The sequence below is a fragment of the Nansenia antarctica genome (assembly GCF_963989245.1).
Source record: "Nansenia antarctica genome assembly, chromosome: 5".
Taxonomy (NCBI): domain Eukaryota; kingdom Metazoa; phylum Chordata; class Actinopteri; order Argentiniformes; family Microstomatidae; genus Nansenia; species Nansenia antarctica.
Window position 1 is genome coordinate 37305072 of NC_137690.1, and position 18635 is coordinate 37323706.

General features: G+C 43.6%; 1 protein-coding gene across 1 annotated transcript in view; it reads left to right on the forward strand.

Moving 5' to 3' along the window:
• Nucleotides 1-1682: 1682 nt before the first annotated feature.
• The window catches only part of npr3 (natriuretic peptide receptor 3), a gene marked incomplete at both ends in the record, with an annotated part of 43442 nt that continues 26489 nt past the window's right edge, over nucleotides 1683-18635 (forward strand). Inside the window, 3 exons of the mRNA XM_080530923.1 lie at nucleotides 1683-2352; nucleotides 14969-15091; nucleotides 15927-16102. Of these exons, the coding sequence (XP_080387049.1) occupies nucleotides 1683-2352; nucleotides 14969-15091; nucleotides 15927-16102 (969 nt within the window). The remainder of the gene's footprint in view (nucleotides 2353-14968; nucleotides 15092-15926; nucleotides 16103-18635) is intronic.

An 18635-nucleotide genomic window follows, 5' to 3' on the forward strand; every position in this document is an offset into this window, starting at 1 on the left:
TGCAGTTTAGTTTCACAGTTTTACACATTTGGAACCATTTGTTGATTTAAAACAGACAAACTCAGACAGAACCCACCTCTCACCAAATCTTACCAACAACTAGTGGTGGTGAGAAGTGTCATGTACAGGTTTGTTCAAACAGGTTTATTCCCGTCACAAGTTATCTCAGAACACTGGTTTTGCTTAGTGTTGGACTAAAATCTCTAAAGAAGATGCAATTTAGTCTAGGACTGGACCTAACCTCTGTTTCATAGTGTCAACCCTCTCACTAGCAAAGTAAATATACATTTATTGCATGTTAACATTCCAGTACAGATGGATAGTTATTTTGGTAGCCTAAACGTTGTTTATGAACTATTTTTAACAAATTTCCCTTTGTCTGCCTCTTGACTTTTACAGAAAGAGGAGAGGTGGAGAGGAGAGCATGTGTTGTCAACCGTCTCAGAGAGGAGGAGAGAAGCGAATAGGAGAATGTGTTTTTGGAAGTGTCATCAAGTCTGTCATTAATAAAATCAAAGGGAAAAATGTGTATCTCTCGACATTATTATTATTATTATTATTATTATTTTAAGTAGCTCTCATGGTAAAAAAAAAGGTCAAAGACCCCTGATCTGGAGTTTTAAGTACAGTCTATCTTCTATTTCCACTAGATGGCACTCTGTAAAAGGACTTACTTTATGCAATGTATCCTCGAGCTGCACCAGTCGTAAATCCCAGTTGGTTCACGTTGGTACACTTGGGCATAGGCTATCAAAAATATGTATATATCTATTTATATTTGATTAATTATGTCCAGTGGGTGTTTCTGTGAGGAAACATGAATTACAATAAGAAGGGGGGAAATCTCTAAAGGTATAGAATTAATCAACAAACAGATTACATGGACTCGTGTACCCATTGACTTCAGAGTAAATGTATCACGTTGTCTGACAAGTTCATAATCAAGTTTATTTGTAAGTCGCTTTGGATTAAAAGCGTCTGCTAAATGGCAAAATTAATTAATTAATTAATTAATTATTATATGACAACATTGTATGTCAGTAGTCTGTACCTAAAACTGCACTGAATCCTCAATTCAATTTTTGTTTGTTTACATGACAGGCATTTTACATTTCCTTCACAATGCTAATTAGGAAACCCGACCCAGTTGGTATGTTTTATTTGAGGCGGTGTATCCCAGTCTGTTTTAATCCAGTACATGCACAGTAAAGTAGATGCAGCAGTAGATCATTACATGTCTGTAAAACGTGACCTGTATCTTTAAGAAGGAGGAGGGGCCGCTGAGATGACGCAGGAATAATAACGCTTCAGATGCTTGATAACCCCTCCTCTCAGCAGCGTGGTGTGGTGGCTGGGCAGCAGCGTGTGTGTGGCTGGCTGAGCGGCTCTGGTTAAACAACAGGAATTACCGGGGAAACAGTAGAATTACAGAGAAAATACTGGGGGTTTCTTGAGCAAGTTGATGAAGTTGCAGAGGACTCTGAATGCAGGATAAAACACTCCATATGATTTGACACCTTTATTCATACAGAAAGATAAAGGCAATTCAATTTAGAAATAGTCATTTACCTGTGCTCTCCGGGGAAGCAATTGACTTAGATAAAGAAAAACGACACAGTTTTATAGCATATCTCTAGCAGTGCATTACTATTGGTGATCAGTATAAGTTTTGAAGTCGCATCATGCCTTGCCTCATTTCATTGTGTTTGTATCTCTGGCTGCTTGTGTTACCTGTAAGGACAAGCACCATCACTGAAGACGTAGAAGTGTTGGTGATGTTGCCAACAAATAACTCCTACATCTTCTCCATTTCAAGAGTTGCACCAGCCATAGAGTATGCAAGACAGAGGTTGTTGAAAGTCGGCGGAGGACAGTATTCTGGACTTCATTTCAATGTCCACTATGAGAACTCCGACTGTGGCAATGATGCTCTCTTCACGCTGGTGGACAGGTCCTGCGAGAAGAAGCCGGATCTGATCCTGGGGCCGGTGTGTGAATACGCCGCTGCGCCGGTGATCAGGATGGCCTCCCACTGGAACATCCCCGTCATCTCGGCAGGTGCTCTGGCCACCGGCTTCAACAACAAGACTAAAGAATACTCCCACCTGACCCGGGTCTCTCCATCTTACCTGAAAATGGCAGAAACCTTCTCTGCGATGTTCCACCACTTCGGCTGGAAAGACGCGCTTCTGATCTACGACGACGATAAAGAGGAGCGGAATTGTTACTTCACGGTGGAAGGGGTGTACAACATCCTACAGCTGGAGGAATATAACATTCACAATTATCAGTTTCACTCTGAAGAGCGCCTGAATACTGACGAGATCATCAAATACATCTACGAGAGTGAAGGTACTGTACTGAAAAAGTATATTTCTTGTCCGATAGCCTACATGTTTAGTGCAAAAAATGTCTAGCACTTTTATTCCTAACAACTTATTCCACTATTCATATGGGCCTTATTGAAGTTGAAAGACACTTTTTTTGGCCAAATGTTTACAGGTAGGCAGATGTGAAACCCCTATTTCATCCAAACATTTGCAGGCATGTGAAGAGTTAATCTGAAGATTACCAGTTATAAAGTATGACTAATGTTAGGTGGTAGCTAGATGGCATGTTTTGCAGTGCTGAGATGCATACCTATGAATTGTTGTCACTCTTGGAAATACAACATAATACATGCACTGTGTGTGTGACCCTACTGTCATTTTACTCAAGCCTATTGAATCTGGTGGATCAGAGAGGGTGCCTTGTGTTGTCCCACTCCCATGGTCTCCTAAGTTGCAGGTGTTTAAACAGTAACATGTCTGTGTCATGACGTGACCGTAGCCAATGACAAGTTTTCAGGAGACCAGAGCAGGTGCCACAGGTCAGTTGCCATCTGACTCACTGTAAATGGCAAGCATGCTTCACTGATTAAAGGAACAATGTGCCACAAGCAGACTGAATGTATTTCACACAACAGAATGTCAGTATAGTGGGTAGTACTGTATTAACACTGTTACCCACCTGAAGAAGCCTGTTAGTATTTCACCTGACTTATGTCTCTAGCTGCAACCCCCTGATTTGGTCCTGACTGATAATGTTTTTTGGGGAAAAACCATTTAGTTTCAGGTAAAAGCTGCTTTCAAGGTAGCGTGCCAGTGTTTTAAGTTTGAGCGTTTCCTTCATGTAGAACAGTGATGCTGTTATGGGTGGTGTTATTGGAGCACCAGCCCCCCCCCTCCCTCTGAGTCCTCTCCAGACCTGCTCAATGTGTCGTCACATGGGTGTGTGTGATGTATCCTCCCTTTTTTGGATGGGAGTCGTATGTCCCTCCCCACTCTCTCCCTCTCTTCCCCTCCCCTGGAGAGCTGATTTCAACATGCCCATGCCCCCCCCCGCCACAAGCACACCCACACCCACCCACCCACCCACCCACACCCACAGCCACACACCCACACACACCCACCCACCCACCCACACAGACAAACACCAAATGATTCTCCTCTGGTACCGGGTTCCTTTACCCTGTGGTGAGCCCTCTGCCCCCGTCACGGTTCTCTCTGCCCAGAGAGGTGGCTAGCTCTCAGGGGGAGTAGCTCCATGTCTGCCATGCCGCTATGCTATTGGATCCGCTCAGGTGTCAACACATCTCCCCCAGAACCATCCATTGTCTCTCTGAGCCCATCATATGTCCAGCCTCCCAAACATTCCCTCCCAAAAATAATCCTGGCCATGACCAGGCTTCCAGGGGGAAACTCTGATTGGCATCCTTTTACCTGGAACTGAACGGTGAACTAGGAGAGCATTCATAGATTTGTGAAACCAGCCAAAGAACTACACTGAACAACATGATATCCTTCTGAAGCTCCAGCTAGAGGCGGCTCAAAAGCAAGGTTTCATTGTCATTTTCTCTCCAAATATGTTTGGATTGCACATTGAGATTGGCAAAAGGCTCATGACTGAATTGCACTCCATGATGGATGGACTAAGATGATGGATGACTAAGATCCAGAGCCCAAATTCTACATGCTGATGCCAAAGGATAGTTTCCATCCTTGGACAATAAAATTCAAATCTATTCTGTTCTCATATCGATCGCTAATCCCTATCAGACTTAAACATTGAATGAGTCTGCTCTAGGTGACGGTTACCGAGAGACGGTTGCTGAGAGACGGTTGCTGAGAGACAGTTGCTGAGAGACGGTTGCTGAGCGACTGTTGCCGAGCGATTGTTAATGGGTGACTGTTGCTGAGTGATTGTCTTCTCTTTTCACTGCACTTCATAGATGCATGGAGTAGAACCGTCTGTGCGTGCTTTCTCCCCAGGCTAGTGCAGCCTCTGAGCTAGGGCAGCCTCTGAGCTAGGGCAGCCTCTGAGGCTGGTAGCAGCATGACCTGAGGCAGGGAACATGCACCTCACCCACAGGGACAAGGGTTTGAGAGTTGTGTGTGTGTGTGTGTGTGTGTGATGGATCATCAGGACAGCTGACCAGCGTGTTGGCTGAAATCGTGTGGTCATAATAGTTACTGTTTACATTACCATATATTATATACATAGTTGTTGTATAAATTAGCATATATTATGCATGCTAAATGGTGCAGTGCCACAAAGTGAACTGGTTGGCATCCAAATTAGTATTCCAAGCATGGTAGAGGCTTTATTGTTGGGTTTGCAGGGTTTCAGTAAAGGTTGCAGGGTTGTTGTGTGGAGCAGGGTTGAGCCGCTGTAGGGGGGAGAGGAGCAACATTCTTTGCCTATTTGATTGGGCTCTCTGCTAAAATGCGTCATTCAAGGACAAATGACAAATTGACAGTTTTATCAGCTCTCTACTTGCGACACCTACTAGTAAGCACACAAAGTCCTATTAGGTATCAGTTTGTTTTATAGAAAGCGTACGGCACAAAATATGAGCTACTATTACCTAGGCCTAATTACACTTCTTAGAGATAAAACGCTTTATGTTGCCACTGTGCTGGCAGTCTATTTCATTATTAGATTAGATTAGATTCAACTTTATTGTTAGAGTACAAGTAAAACGACAATGAAACGCAGTTCGGCATCTAACCAGATACCACATAGTGCCATAAATGTACGGATAGTGCATGGTGGTACACTATCCAAGGTCAAAGTGAAAATAGGCAAACGGGTTTTAAATGCAATTCTAGCCAATTGGTTTTGAATATATATTTTCTCACACATTTTTCAGGCTAGTTTTACTGACAGCCTGCATAACACTGCTTTTGACATAAACCTTCCACATGTCAACTTACATTATGATAAGGCATGACATGTTGTAACAATCCAAAAATGAAAAATGTCTGCCTCATTTCATAATACTATTTAATTTCTTAGAGTTGCCCGTAGTGATCCACTCAACCACTTTCATAAACAAATTGGCAATCAGGTCGGCTTGACTCATGTTGTGGATGTCGTCAATCATCCTGTCACTCCTGCACATAGCTCTGAGCCCACAGATGCTGGGATGCTCATGGGCGTGTAGGATAATGATATACAAATGTGCATTACAAATATTTTCAATTCAAACAATAGCTGTGGTATCAAGGCATGTTGTGGTATTTCTAATGCCGCATTAAATATACCACATGTGCCAGAAACCCAAGCCCTATGACTTAAACAACGCTAAAGTTTGTTTACGTTTCAAAGCAAAATGTGAACCTTCTCAAGGTTGTTTTGGTAAAAGCAAATCCATTTTTACAGGTGTACCCTCCAGTTAATGGTATCTAGAACCTGCTTGTCCTATTGTTCCGTCATCAAACGGGCCAATGGTTACAGCTGAATTGCCAAATAGTTCTCACATAGCCCCGAGTCAAACTTGTTAAAGATCCTCAGCATCAAGGTGGAAGACGTCAGCGCTGCTGGAAGAAGTCCAATGACGTCTTGTTTGATTCAACTTGCTCTCAGTGTCTGTGTTATTATCAGGGCCTGTGTTATTTTTCCATTTTGAACATGTTGCACCAGCCATGGCATATCACCCAGCACAGATGAGGTTTATGGAATGAAAACACAAATAACAGCTCTGACGTGGTCTCACAGCACCACAGCAACACAACACTTGAATAGCCACCATTGTTTGTTGATTTGGTTTTTGTTTCTTCAGATGGTCCGACCATATCAATGTCTACTGGTTAGAAACACCTCACCCATGTCATTGTTTGGTGTCTCCCAAGACAGTATCATTATCAAGACAGTATCATTAGCAAGACATTATCATGTCTTCTGAGTTCTCTGCTGGTTGTTGAGGTAGAAGCAGTGAGTTCTCTGCTGGTTGTTGAGGTAGAAGCAGTGAGTTCCCTGCTGGTTGTTGAGGTAGAAGCAGTGAGTTCCCTGCTGGTTGTTGAGGTAGAAGCAGTGAGTTCTCTGCTGGTTGTTGAGGTAGAAACAGTGAGTTCCCTGCTGGTTGTTGAGGTAGAAGCAGTGAGTTCTCTGCTGGTTGTTGAGGTAGAAACAGTGAGTTCCCTGCTGGTTGTTGAGGTAGAATCAGTGAGTTCTCTGCTGGTTGTTGAGGTAGAAGCAGTGAGTTCTCTGCTGGCCTTTGAGGTAGAAGCGACTCACTGAATGCCAAAACACCAGTGGACATAATGGTTAACATTCATATGGATTGATGTCGGCCAGCACACGATGCATGTATACCATATCGAACTTACTTACAACTTAATAACCAACGACTTTAAGGGGAGGGAGCCCCTTGCGATTGGTCCATTTCTGAAGTGAAGCCTGTAAGCTTGTATAAACTCTTTGTGTTTGCCCCTGAAGTCCTGCAGAGCACTGAGGTCAATTACCTGCTTATATGGCGCTTTTCCACTACCGGGCCAACTCGAGCCGAGCCGTGCCGGCCGAGCTGGGCCGAACCGAGCCGAACCGGGCTGTTTTAGCTACCCTTCGCGACCAGGAACTACAGGAGCGAAAGGTACTTTTTTGCCAGGCTGCGTGTGACGTGTGACGCTGCACACCATTGATTGGTCAATGGAAATCGTCATCCCATGTTCATAGATTTCATCGCTAACCGCCATTTTTAAATACCACAACAGATTTCGCTCTCGGAAAATGTCACTTACTGTTTCTGTAATAACTTATTAATAAAGACTTGAAAAAACATGATAACCATCGTATTATCTTAGTTTAATGTCATTTCAATGCATCATAGAACTTTTATTTACAACAAGCATAACAAAAAAATCGCTATTATGGCGATGTGCTGTGCCTATGCTGTTCCTCAGTCCAGTGCGCTTCATCATCCCCCTTCTAAAACTGCCATCTCCCCTTTCCATCCCTTATGTCATTTTATCAATGAACATTGTATTACTGTTATTTCAACATTTAAGCCTCTTTCTCACATAGTTCCCTGTAACTTCAATGGAATCCCAAGCTGTGCCGTCCAGCCATTTTCGCCGTTCACTCATGAGTCAAATGCCGGTAGATCCGCGTCTTGCTCCCTTTAACACATGTCGGCGTTTTCCTGGTTGCGAGATCTAAACTACTAGAACTGAAAGCGGCAGCACTCGTATCTATAACAAACGCGGAGATTGTATGAGCCCCGCCCGCGTCAGTCAGCCTTTCCGTAGAAATACATCGCTCCGTTATATATCTAACGTTACATGTTTTAAGGCTGATCTGTGCATGATAGTGCTGCATTATGTTGATCTATTTATATCGATCTATTCTTGCCAATTCCTTATTACCAGTGGAAAGGGGGAAGGCTAAAACACTTTGAATGGAATAGATAGGACTTTCCGTTCAATGGATGAAGCATGATACTCGCGCAGAGTTCATCTCGCTTTTCCCCCATTGATGTAAACAATCTAAGCAATCTAATCAGAGCAGTTGTTATTATGTAATATTATTGATGGATGTGCCATTTTTGATGGAGAGCAGTGAGCGGATGACTGGATGTGAGCATGTATTTGACTAATGTCGATAGATTCGCTTCTTGCTCCGAAATCGGAGCTGTCGGCGCCGACAGGATTTTACAGCGTTCCTTCAAACTATCGTAATTCATGAACTATATGCCCAAGCAAAAAAATTCTAACAGTTTCTGAAAGCAGAGAAGTTGCTCTTTCTTTCTTTTTTAGGCTTATTACGGTAGTTCACCAACAAAAAAAACACAGTGCTCAACATGTCAGGAGAAATAAAAATAGAATCGGGGCTTTAACACATGTCGGCATTTCCCTGGTTGCGAGATCTAAACTAGTCTACTAGAACTGAAAGCGGCAAGTAACAGGCACTTAACGTTACATGTTGTAAGGCTGATCTGTGCACGATAGTGCTGCATTTTGACATAATTCTTATCGCATTTCCCCCCGCTGAGCTGTATAGCGGGGGGAATCTTATGACACGTAACTCCTCCTACAGTCCCGGGTCGTTCCTGGTCTCTTGTATACACCGCGTTCCAAATTATTATGCAAACGATATTTTTCTCAGATTTTCCTAAATAGTCGATGCAAATGACAATCAGTATAATTTTTAAAGTCATCAACCGTTAGAGTATAATTCAAATTTTATTGAACAAACCTCCCAATGATAACAGTATTTAAAAAAAATAAAAATAAAACTCAAAATGCACTGTTCCAAATTATTATGCACAACAGAGTTTCAAAACATTTTATAGGTTGTAAAGAACAAAAAATGGTAATTTGATGAATTTAGGGTTAGGAGGTCATATTAGGAGGTCATATTTACTGAAATCAAAAGCTATTTCAAACAAAAACATCTTAACAGGTCAAGTTACATGTTAACATAGGACCCCTTCTTTGATATCACCTTCACAATTCTTGCATCCATTGAACTTATGAGTTTTTGGACAGTTTCTGCTTGAATTTCTTTGCAGGATGCCAGAATAGCCTCCCAGAGCTGCTGTTTTGATGTGAACTGCCTCCCACCCTCATATATATTTTGCTTGAGGATGCTCCAAAGGTTCTCAATAGGGTTGAGGTCAGGGGAAGATGGGGGCCACACCATGAGTTTCTCTCCTTTTATGCCTATAGCAGCCAATGACACAGAGGTATTCTTTGCAGCATGACAGTGGGCTCAGAAATACATGAAGACTAATTTCCAAACAGTCTTGTTTACTGATGAGTGCCGTGCAACCCTGGATGGTCCAGATGGATGGAGTAGTGGATGGTTGGTGGATGGCCACCATGTCCCAACAAGGCTGCGACGTCAGCAAGGAGGTGGCGGAGTCATGTTTTGGGCCGGAATCATGGGGAGAGAGCTGGTAGGCCCTTTTAAGGTCCCTGAAGGTGTGAAAATGACCTCGGCAAAGTATGTAGAGTTTCTGACTGACCACTTTCTTCCGTGGTACAAAAAGAAGAACCGTGCCTTCCGTAGCAAAATCATCTTCATGCATGACAATGCACCATGTCATGCTGCAAAGAATACCTCTGTGTCATTGGCTGCTATAGGCATAAAAGGAGAGAAACTCATGGTGTGGCCCCCATCTTCCCCTGACCTCAACCCTATTGAGAACCTTTGGAGCATCCTCAAGCAAAATATATATGAGGGTGGGAGGCAGTTCACATCAAAACAGCAGCTCTGGGAGGCTATTCTGGCATCCTGCAAAGAAATTCAAGCAGAAACTGTCCAAAAACTCACAAGTTCAATGGATGCAAGAATTGTGGAGGTGATTTCAAAGAAGGGGTCCTATGTTAACATGTAACTTGACCTGTTAAGATGTTTTTGTTTGAAATAGCTTTTGATTTCAGTAAATATGACCTCCTAACCCTAAATTCATCAAATTACCATTTTTAGTTCTTTACAACCTATAACATGTTTTGAAACTCTGTTGTGCATAATAATTTGGAACAGTGCATTTTGAGTTTTTTATTAAAAAAAAAAATACTGTTATCATTGGGAGGTTTGTTCAATAAAATTTGAATTATACTCTAACGGTTGATGACTTGAAAATTATACTGATTGTCATTTGCATCGACTATTTAGGAAAATCTGAGAAAAATATCATTTGCATAATAATTTGGAACGAGGTGTATAGTGGAGAACGATTCCTATATGGAACTTTTCAAAAGCGTGGCGAGCCGTGCCGAGCCGAACCGGTCTGGTCAATGGAAAAGCGCCATTACTGTATCATTCAGGGGCTCCTGCCAAGCCAAAAGACTCTGAACTGGGGATTCACTGCTGCCATTAACCCCGGAGAAGAGCTTTTAACTCTGTTTGGAATATGATGTCACCAAATCAATCAAAACACTGTAGCAGAGCAGTGAAGTATGTTGCGCAGTGGTAATGAGCATAAGTCAGTTCGATACAATCTCGTAGTGTATGATGTCATTTTGGTTTGGACTGACTAGAAAAAAGGGAAATGGCTGGGCCGTATTAATTAAGTTATTCTGTGCATATATATTGCTGTTATTTTAAAATGAGGAATATAGTTAGTTTTTTTATTGCTGAGAAACAAAATAGTCTATGCAAGGCACATTTTTTTTTTACACATAGAACCATTGATAAGGGGTCGTTTTCACCTTACCTCCCCCCCCGCCTTCCAATCTGGCAACCACACAGCCCAATGGAATAAAGACGCAGGACTATAAATCCCCATCTCAGTAGCGACCATTACAAGTTGGCACAATGGCTCCCCTATTTTGCATATGCACTCGCGCTACATTTTTATAGTGAGCCCAGGGCACATAAAATGCACTGTGAGCCTGCGATAAGTGTGCCCGTGTGTTGCCTCCGTTGCATTCCTGAGCTCATTTGTAACGAGCGTCAGCGCCCTAGTGAGAGGGAAAATCCAGGATTTTTGAAATATTGCTGGCTGCAAGTCGCTACCCCACGGAATGGCTGGGCGAGCACACACAGGGCCGTAGTGTGTGTGGAGCGCTGAGTAATTAAAGGGTGCTATAGTGCTGGCAGTACTGAGGTGAAGTTTGTCCCACTGACTCCAGGGAGATTTTCAGGAGGCGCTTACAGTGTCAGAGCTGTGGGGAATGTTCCAGAGAGCCTCTGAATCTGCCCTATTAATGGGACACTCAGGGTTATTTCCAAACGCTCTCTCTCTCTCTCTCTCTTGTTGGTTATTCATGTTGAATCTGTTGCGCCAGGGGGGGGGGGGGGTGGTATTTCATCCATTCTATTCCCACTCAGGTTTTTTTGGGGGGTTGTTGTTATTTGGGAGTGTGGAGCTAGCACGGCCTGCTGTACCTACAGTAGTACAGAATTGCTTCTGAACTGGACTGTGCATGATTGTTTACTTTGCGTTCACATGTTGACTTTCCTAATGAAGGGCATCTCTGGAGGGGAAGGTATTGCATGGCTAACCTGTATTCCCATGGCTGGCACATTACAGCACAACTTAAGAGCCTTTTAGGGACAATTGACCGGGGCAATTATATTTGGGTAAAAGTTAGGGATGTCCCGATCCCATTTTTTCACTACCGATACCTGGGCTTCAATCAATCTATCAATCCGATATTTGTATTTATTGTTTTACTCCTGAATAATAACAAATACTTCCCCAGTATAGTCCACAACAACAGTTGGCTATTAAAGACTGCCAGCCTTTATTCAAGCAACAAAAACAGTACTCTGCAGTACTCAGTGACCAACTGGTATAAAGTTAAAACAATTTAAACAGCAGCATTCAGCATTGTAGAAAAAAAAGAGTTACTGTCCGATTTCTAGTTTTAGTGCCTTCATGTTTTTATTCTATTTATCTTCTCTTACAAATGGCAAATCAATTATAGCACCCTTTTTAAAAGTGTAGCCTAGTGACGCTGCTGGTGAGACCAAAAACCAGTCGCAGAATCAAAGGGGTGTCAACAATATCTGGTTTTCGTTTTTTTCATAACAGGCAACTTGAAATGTTAAAGTACCACTCGATATAATATACAACAGTTTAACGATCACTAACTACCTATAATCTGTGGGTTGGATTCACTGTTGCCAGAGGCTACCAGTAAGTGATACCTGGCTTGTAAACAATCTTTCGTTTTAGAACGAAACGTTAGCCGCTAGCTGTTAGCAGCGTTTTTAGCAGTCACCGTTCTTGAGCAAAACATTGATACAAACAAACATTCAAATACTTGTGTCGCCTTGAATTTTTTTCCGATTTCAATGTATGACGCATCATTTGAAAGCTTACCATCTGTAGTTTCAGACTGTGTAAACAACCGAAAAAATACATAAGCAAATGGTTTATGATTTCACCAGCTAGCATCATGACATTGTCAGACTCATTACACACAGGTAGCTACTAGCCAAGTCTCATGCCCGTGACTACTGTTGTCATCACGTGAGTGACACGCCGGATCGCGAGCCCCAGATCGCTGCCTATTTTTTTTCTGGTGCGATCTGCGATCCAGCATTCAGGACCAATATCGCGGCGATATGCGATATCAATATCGGATCGGGACATCCCTAGTAAAAGTCCAGGGCAAGGAATCGATTCCGAGGGCACCCCTAATGCGACACCATGCAGAATGCACATGTGTTTATGTATTCCTCTGACATCCTTTTACATAGGTCAGCTTCTGTCATCTATGCAGAAACAACACAATTAATAGGCTACATGTGGTACTTTTTTTTCACTATCACTATTTGCTCTTATGGTTCGATGCTAAACTGCATTTTGTTGTCTGGTACTTGTACTCTGCAATGACCACAATGTTGAATCTAATCTGAATCGAAAACTTTGTTTTTGAGGTTGTCTCCAAATAGTCTCTGAGTGAGTCCTAACTTTCATCTTAACATGGAGATGAGTGTGTGCTGAATGAATGTTTACTGTACAGTAATGTCCCTTACTGTGCCCTAGAGAGGGTAAAGTGTATTGCATTTACAACTTTGAGTTACTAAGCTAATTGATGCACAATTACCTTGCGCACGGCAGCCCTAGCCCTCGTTTATTCAACTAGTGAATACTGCGCCCCAGTATGGTGTCGCAGTGCCCACACCCGCCTCATCGACTCGCCTATAAACGAAGCCTTGCGCATTGTGACAGGATGCCTGCGTCCTACCCCCATGGACAACCTTCCCATCCTAGCAGGCATCCAGCCCGCAGGCCTCCGCCGCATGGGAGCCACAGCACGTCTCGCCTGCCGGGCCGTGGAGCTTAATAACCATCTGCTCCATGATAGGCTCACTATAACAGCGGAGCCTTCCCGGCGTCTCAAGTCGAGACACCCATTTGTGCCTGCCGCACAGGATCTCAGGCAGCAATGCAGAGATCTTAACATCAGTGCGGCAGGATGGGCGGATTATATGTGGCGCGCGGAGTGGGAAGCAAACACCTCCAAACTCCGCGACCACATCCCAGTCGCCGGCCCTGAGCCCCTCGGGATGGACTTGCCAAGGCTATCCTGGGTGAGGCTCAATCGTCTCCGGACCGGCGTCGGGCGTTTCCGCTCATCAATGCACAGATGGGGCTTGGCCCCAAATGCGTCGTGCGAGTGTGGCGCAGAGGACCAAACCGCAGACCATGTTATCCTGGATTGCCCGGTGTACCACCCACCCAACGGGATGCATGGTCTGTCGGTATTAGATGACGAGACGATGACGTGGCTTCTGGAGGGGTGTCCAGAAATATAGCCCGGGTGAGCCCCTCAACCAGGTCTCGGGGTGGTAAAAGGGTAGCCCCTCGGCCCCAAGCCTGGTGGAGTGGAGAGGAAAACAACTACCCATACGCTGAAGATGCACAATGTTGGCTATTCGAGCCAACTGACCTGGTTGGGATATGTCTGAATATCCTAGACCTTCTCTCCTCACACCATGAACAAAGGAGAGGCAGATGAGAATCCAGAGCAGGAAGCCCTTCAGTAGCTCTGAAGAGCAGGTGGGTGCGGTGGGTCCAGCCCAGCACATAAACACAGACTTCTCCGATTGCTTCAACCCAGATTGTAGATTAGATTAGATTCAACTTATATTGTCATTGCAGAGTACAAGTACCAGGCCAATGAAATGCAGTAACCTAATCTTCCCTGACCGGGAATCGAACCCGGGCCGCGGCAGTGAGAGCGGGGGAATCCTAACCACTAGACCACCAGGGAGGTGGTTGAACTAGGTGTTTTTAGATGTGTGGCTTGAACAAAAAGCCTGAAAACCCTTATGACTCTCCTGGACCCGATGTTGCCAGATCGAGATAATGACATCATGCATATCTTTGCTGTGAATCCAGTGGTTTAGTGCTGCTGCCACAACAAAAGCTTACAGACTCAATGATTTGTTTGGTACCAGGGTTGCCAGATACCAGGGTTGCCAGACAGGCAGGTGGAAGTCAGTATGTCTGTCTGTATATCAGTATTGTAGATTGTAGAACTCACTGTAGAACTCAATAGTGGCTATAATGATATGTGTTGCTCAAAGTAGTAATGAAATGTTTGTACAGTAACATAGCATCGGCTTGTAATTTTGGAATGAAATAATGCTTTAAAAGTAGTGAACGCCCATGGACTTACACCCGCGAATACCCATATCGCATGGCTGTAGGGTATACAGTACAGACACCTTCTGATCTGAGGGACACTGGTCTGATATTGCCATACCCTCCCCCCCCCCATTCCTCTCAATAGAAATATTGGTATTAAAAACCGTAATGGATCCCAACTTCAAAGAGGCACATATCTCCTTATTTCTATGGTCCCCTCTTCGGAAAATCTATATTTTAAAAACATGTTTTGAAGACAATACTGCGCAGGTCAAATGACTCACAGTTTTTTAATCCAACCAGTATAGAGACGTTTCATATATCCTTTCGCTCCAGAATAGAGGTCGATTTCATTAGATAACAATTATGAATTTATTGTCATCGTGGACGTTTGTTTGTAAAGACAAACACATTTGGAACATTTGCTTAAGTGATTTATTTTGTGTACAAAGTAGATGAAGTTGGGTCAAGGTAGCAGTTGTATGTGTAACATGTGTCGTGTGTGGTGTGGTAGTGGTGATCATGTGTAACATGTTGTGTCTTGTGTGTGGTGTGGTAGTGGTGAACATGTGTAACATGTTGTGTCTTGTGTGGTAGTGGTGATCATGTGTGCGAGGGCGGAGGCCATCCGGGAGATCATGCTGGCGGCCCACCGGAGAAGACTGACCAACGGCAGCTACATCTTCTTCAACATCGAGCTCTTCAACTCAACATCATATGGTGAATATATACACTACATATACACTACATCACAGTCCTCTTCAACTCAACATCATATGGTGAATATATACACTACATCACTACATCATATATACACTACATCACAGTCCTTCACCAGTCCCCTTATTAGTGGACGTCTAGTTATTAGTGGACGTCTAGTTATTAGTGTACGTCTAGTGGAGATCCTGCCAGAAAAATGTCTGCATTAAACATCTCATTGTGGATTTCCATTGGATTGGCTACAGTCACGTCATATGGACGCGTGGATGTCCACAAAAGGTAGAAGTGCAAGCCCCTATGTGGATGAAAATCCATGTCCGCTATTAAAATCCACACCAAATCAGCCTTTACACCCAGATGAAGATGACTTCCCTGACAATCAATGCCATTATTTCTGAGAGCAAACCCTTAGGAGATTATGGGCCAGTTTCACAGACAAGGCGTAAGCCTAATCCTGGACTAAAAAGCATCTTCAATGGAGATTTTACATTGAAAGTGTGATTTAGTCCAGGACTAGGCTTAAGCCTTGTCTGTGAAACCGGCCCCATGTGTATTAACATATGCTAGTGGTCATCAACCCTACTCATGGAGAACCACAGATTCTGCAGACCTTTATTCTAATCCAGCACTGAATCAATCAATGAATGAATCATCAAGACCTTGAGCAGTCAGTTGAATATGGCAAGTGACTGCAAGATACTACGCATCTTTCCAGGATCATTATACTATCCTACTATTGATGGTTGGTACAGTACACACACAATACTGATACATCTAGGTGTGAGTACATTTTCTAACGTTTGGCTGTGGCTTCTTTTTAAACTTCCTTTCCAAGGCAATGGGTCCTGGAAGAGAGGAGACAAGTATGACAATGATGCAAGACTGGCATACGCTTCCCTCAACACTGTGACGTTACTCAGGACAGTCAAGCCTGAGTTTGAGAACTTCACCATAGAAGTGAAGAAGTCCATCCAGAAAGCAGGCTTCCATGACTGCAAAGATTGTGACAATGTACGTAAGTTTGGAGAAAGCACCCAACAGCAAACTGAGAGAATCCTACAATCAGCTAATAGCTACCTTTTGTTTACAAATACATTGTTTACAAACAATAGAATAAAACGTATAAAGCTTATATTGTGGGTACTAATGGAATCAAGAATCAACTCTATATAGAATTGTTTTTTATTTTTATTTTTATTAAAACATTTTAATGCATGTACCAATCCCAGATTGCCCCTTTAATGTTCAGTTGAAGTTCCATTTATTTAATTTAGTTTATTTATTTATTATATTTATTTTGGGTGTGTAGGGTTTTCTGTTTTCCATGTGCACACCCTCACAAGCATTCTTAAGGTCGGTGTGTATGTTTGAACCCCATCACTGTAGGAGGCCAGGCAGAGGCCAGGCAGAGTGGTCTGTTCAACACTTGAGGATTGAGGCTGTCATTGTGTAGAAACACCATGCTGAGTTGGAGAGTAAAAAGTTGTATTATAACGCAACTGGACATGATACCCCCACTTGATAACATTAAAGGGAAACCTTTAACCTCGTGTTCATGGGACAGGGGAGAAACACTGGTCTAGCTCCCTCATTTTCAAGTCAGTTCACAATCAGAAGGTTCCATTAGATCAACTGAACGTGTTTGGAAAAAATCAAGTGAGGTAAAAAGAAGTTTCCATCTCTAGTAGACAAGCCTAGGATGGAGACCATGTTCTGCCATGTAGACGAGCCTAGGATGGAGACCATGTTCTGCCATGTAGACGAGCCTAGGATGGAGACCATGTTCTGCCATGTAGACGAGCCTAGGATGGAGACCATGTTCTGCCATGTAGACGAGCCTAGGATGGAGACCATGTTCTGCCATGTAGACGAGCCTAGGATGGAGACCATGTTCTGCCATGTAGACGAGCCTAGGATGGAGACCATGTTCTAGGATGGAGACCATGTTCATGTTCTGCCATCTGTAAACTGTTTTTAATTCAGCGAGGCTAATTGATTAGCCTCAAGCCCTGCTTAATTTAGCCCTCAGGAGACCAGCATCCTCTTGTGTTAGGGGGACTGAATGGGGGGGGGGGGGGGGCATTTGCCCAGCCACTTTGTCCCCCCTCTGCATATCAGCTTTCATTGAAAAGCCATCAAGGCTTTAAACACAGGCAGCGGGAGCCATCGTGTTGGAACAAACAGTCACTGACGAATCGACTAGACAAGGTTAATACGGCCCAGCAGGGGCCAATGCATGAAACCCTCCCTCCCTCTCTCTCTCTCTCTCTCTCTCTCTCTCTCTCTCTCTCTCTCTCTCTCTCTCTCTCTCTCTCTCTCTCTCTCTCTCTCTCTCTCTCTCTCTCTCTCTCTCTCTCTCTCTCTCTCTCTCTCTCTCTCTCTCTCTCTCTCTCTCTCTCTCTCTCTCTCTCTCTCTCTCTCTCTCTCTCTCTCTCTCTCTCTCTCTCTCTCTCTCTCTCTCTCTCTCTCTCTCTCTCTCTCTCTCTCTCTCTCTCTCTCTCTCTCAATCTATCTACCGGGGGTGAGCTGTTGAGAGGTCCGACTTCAGAAATAGCTAGCTGCTGGGAAGGCGAGCCGTCGCCCCTAAACACCAAACTCTCTGCTTCTGGTTTGGATAAGTGGTCAGCTGGACCCCCCAGGGTTGGATTGGTTTTGCTTTGTGTCACTTTGCAACGTAGATGTTCACTGTTTAGTTAGTAGTTGTTCAGAGGGTAATATGACATTCTTTGAAATTGGCTTAGCTCATGTTGTCTATGCCGACTGAGCCAGGGAGGATCTAGGTGGAGAGAATAGCGGGGTTGGATGTTAAGGAAAGTCATCCATGTTTATGGTTTGACTGACGGAGCACAATGTGCCCGTGGGGCAAGGGGGACCTGTGTTTTTTCCACCATGCATGATCAGTGTGGTCAGTGCTAGGGAATTCTGGATGGCTAATTGCCAGTTTGCTCGTCACATACAGTATGTAAATCCGAGGTCCCAGACACAGCAGCAACAGACGTCACAAAAGCCTTCATTGTCAATGTGGGCTCTGCTTGTGTTCTGTCACAGAAAGGACAGTTATTCACTTGACTGCTGAGGAATAGTAGACTTAGGCCTGATTTACAAGTTTGTAATGGAATCAGTGGACAGATTAAATATAATTCTAACTGTATTCATTTGAATGAGATTGATATGGTCTGCGCATTACATGAGCGTCTCTTAGAAATGTTGACATTGTTTTGACTAATGAGATGAAATGCAACTCTGTCTGTAAATGCAGCAGAATGAATAATATTCACATATTATGTGTAGGTGGCTTTGTGAACCATTTATGACATCAGCCTAACTGAAGAGAGAGATTGTAGATAAGTACACTCTCAAAGGCACTCACGCTCTCCCTCCCTCAAACTCCCCTCTTCCCACACATCATACACACAGTCGCCCACGGCCAAAATTACTGCCAATTAACTTGTTTCCATTGCAAGGAGAGGAAAAAAAAATAGCAAAGACATCATTCAAGGGCAGTCGTGATGCAGAGCCTCTCTCCACAACCTACGCTGAGTGT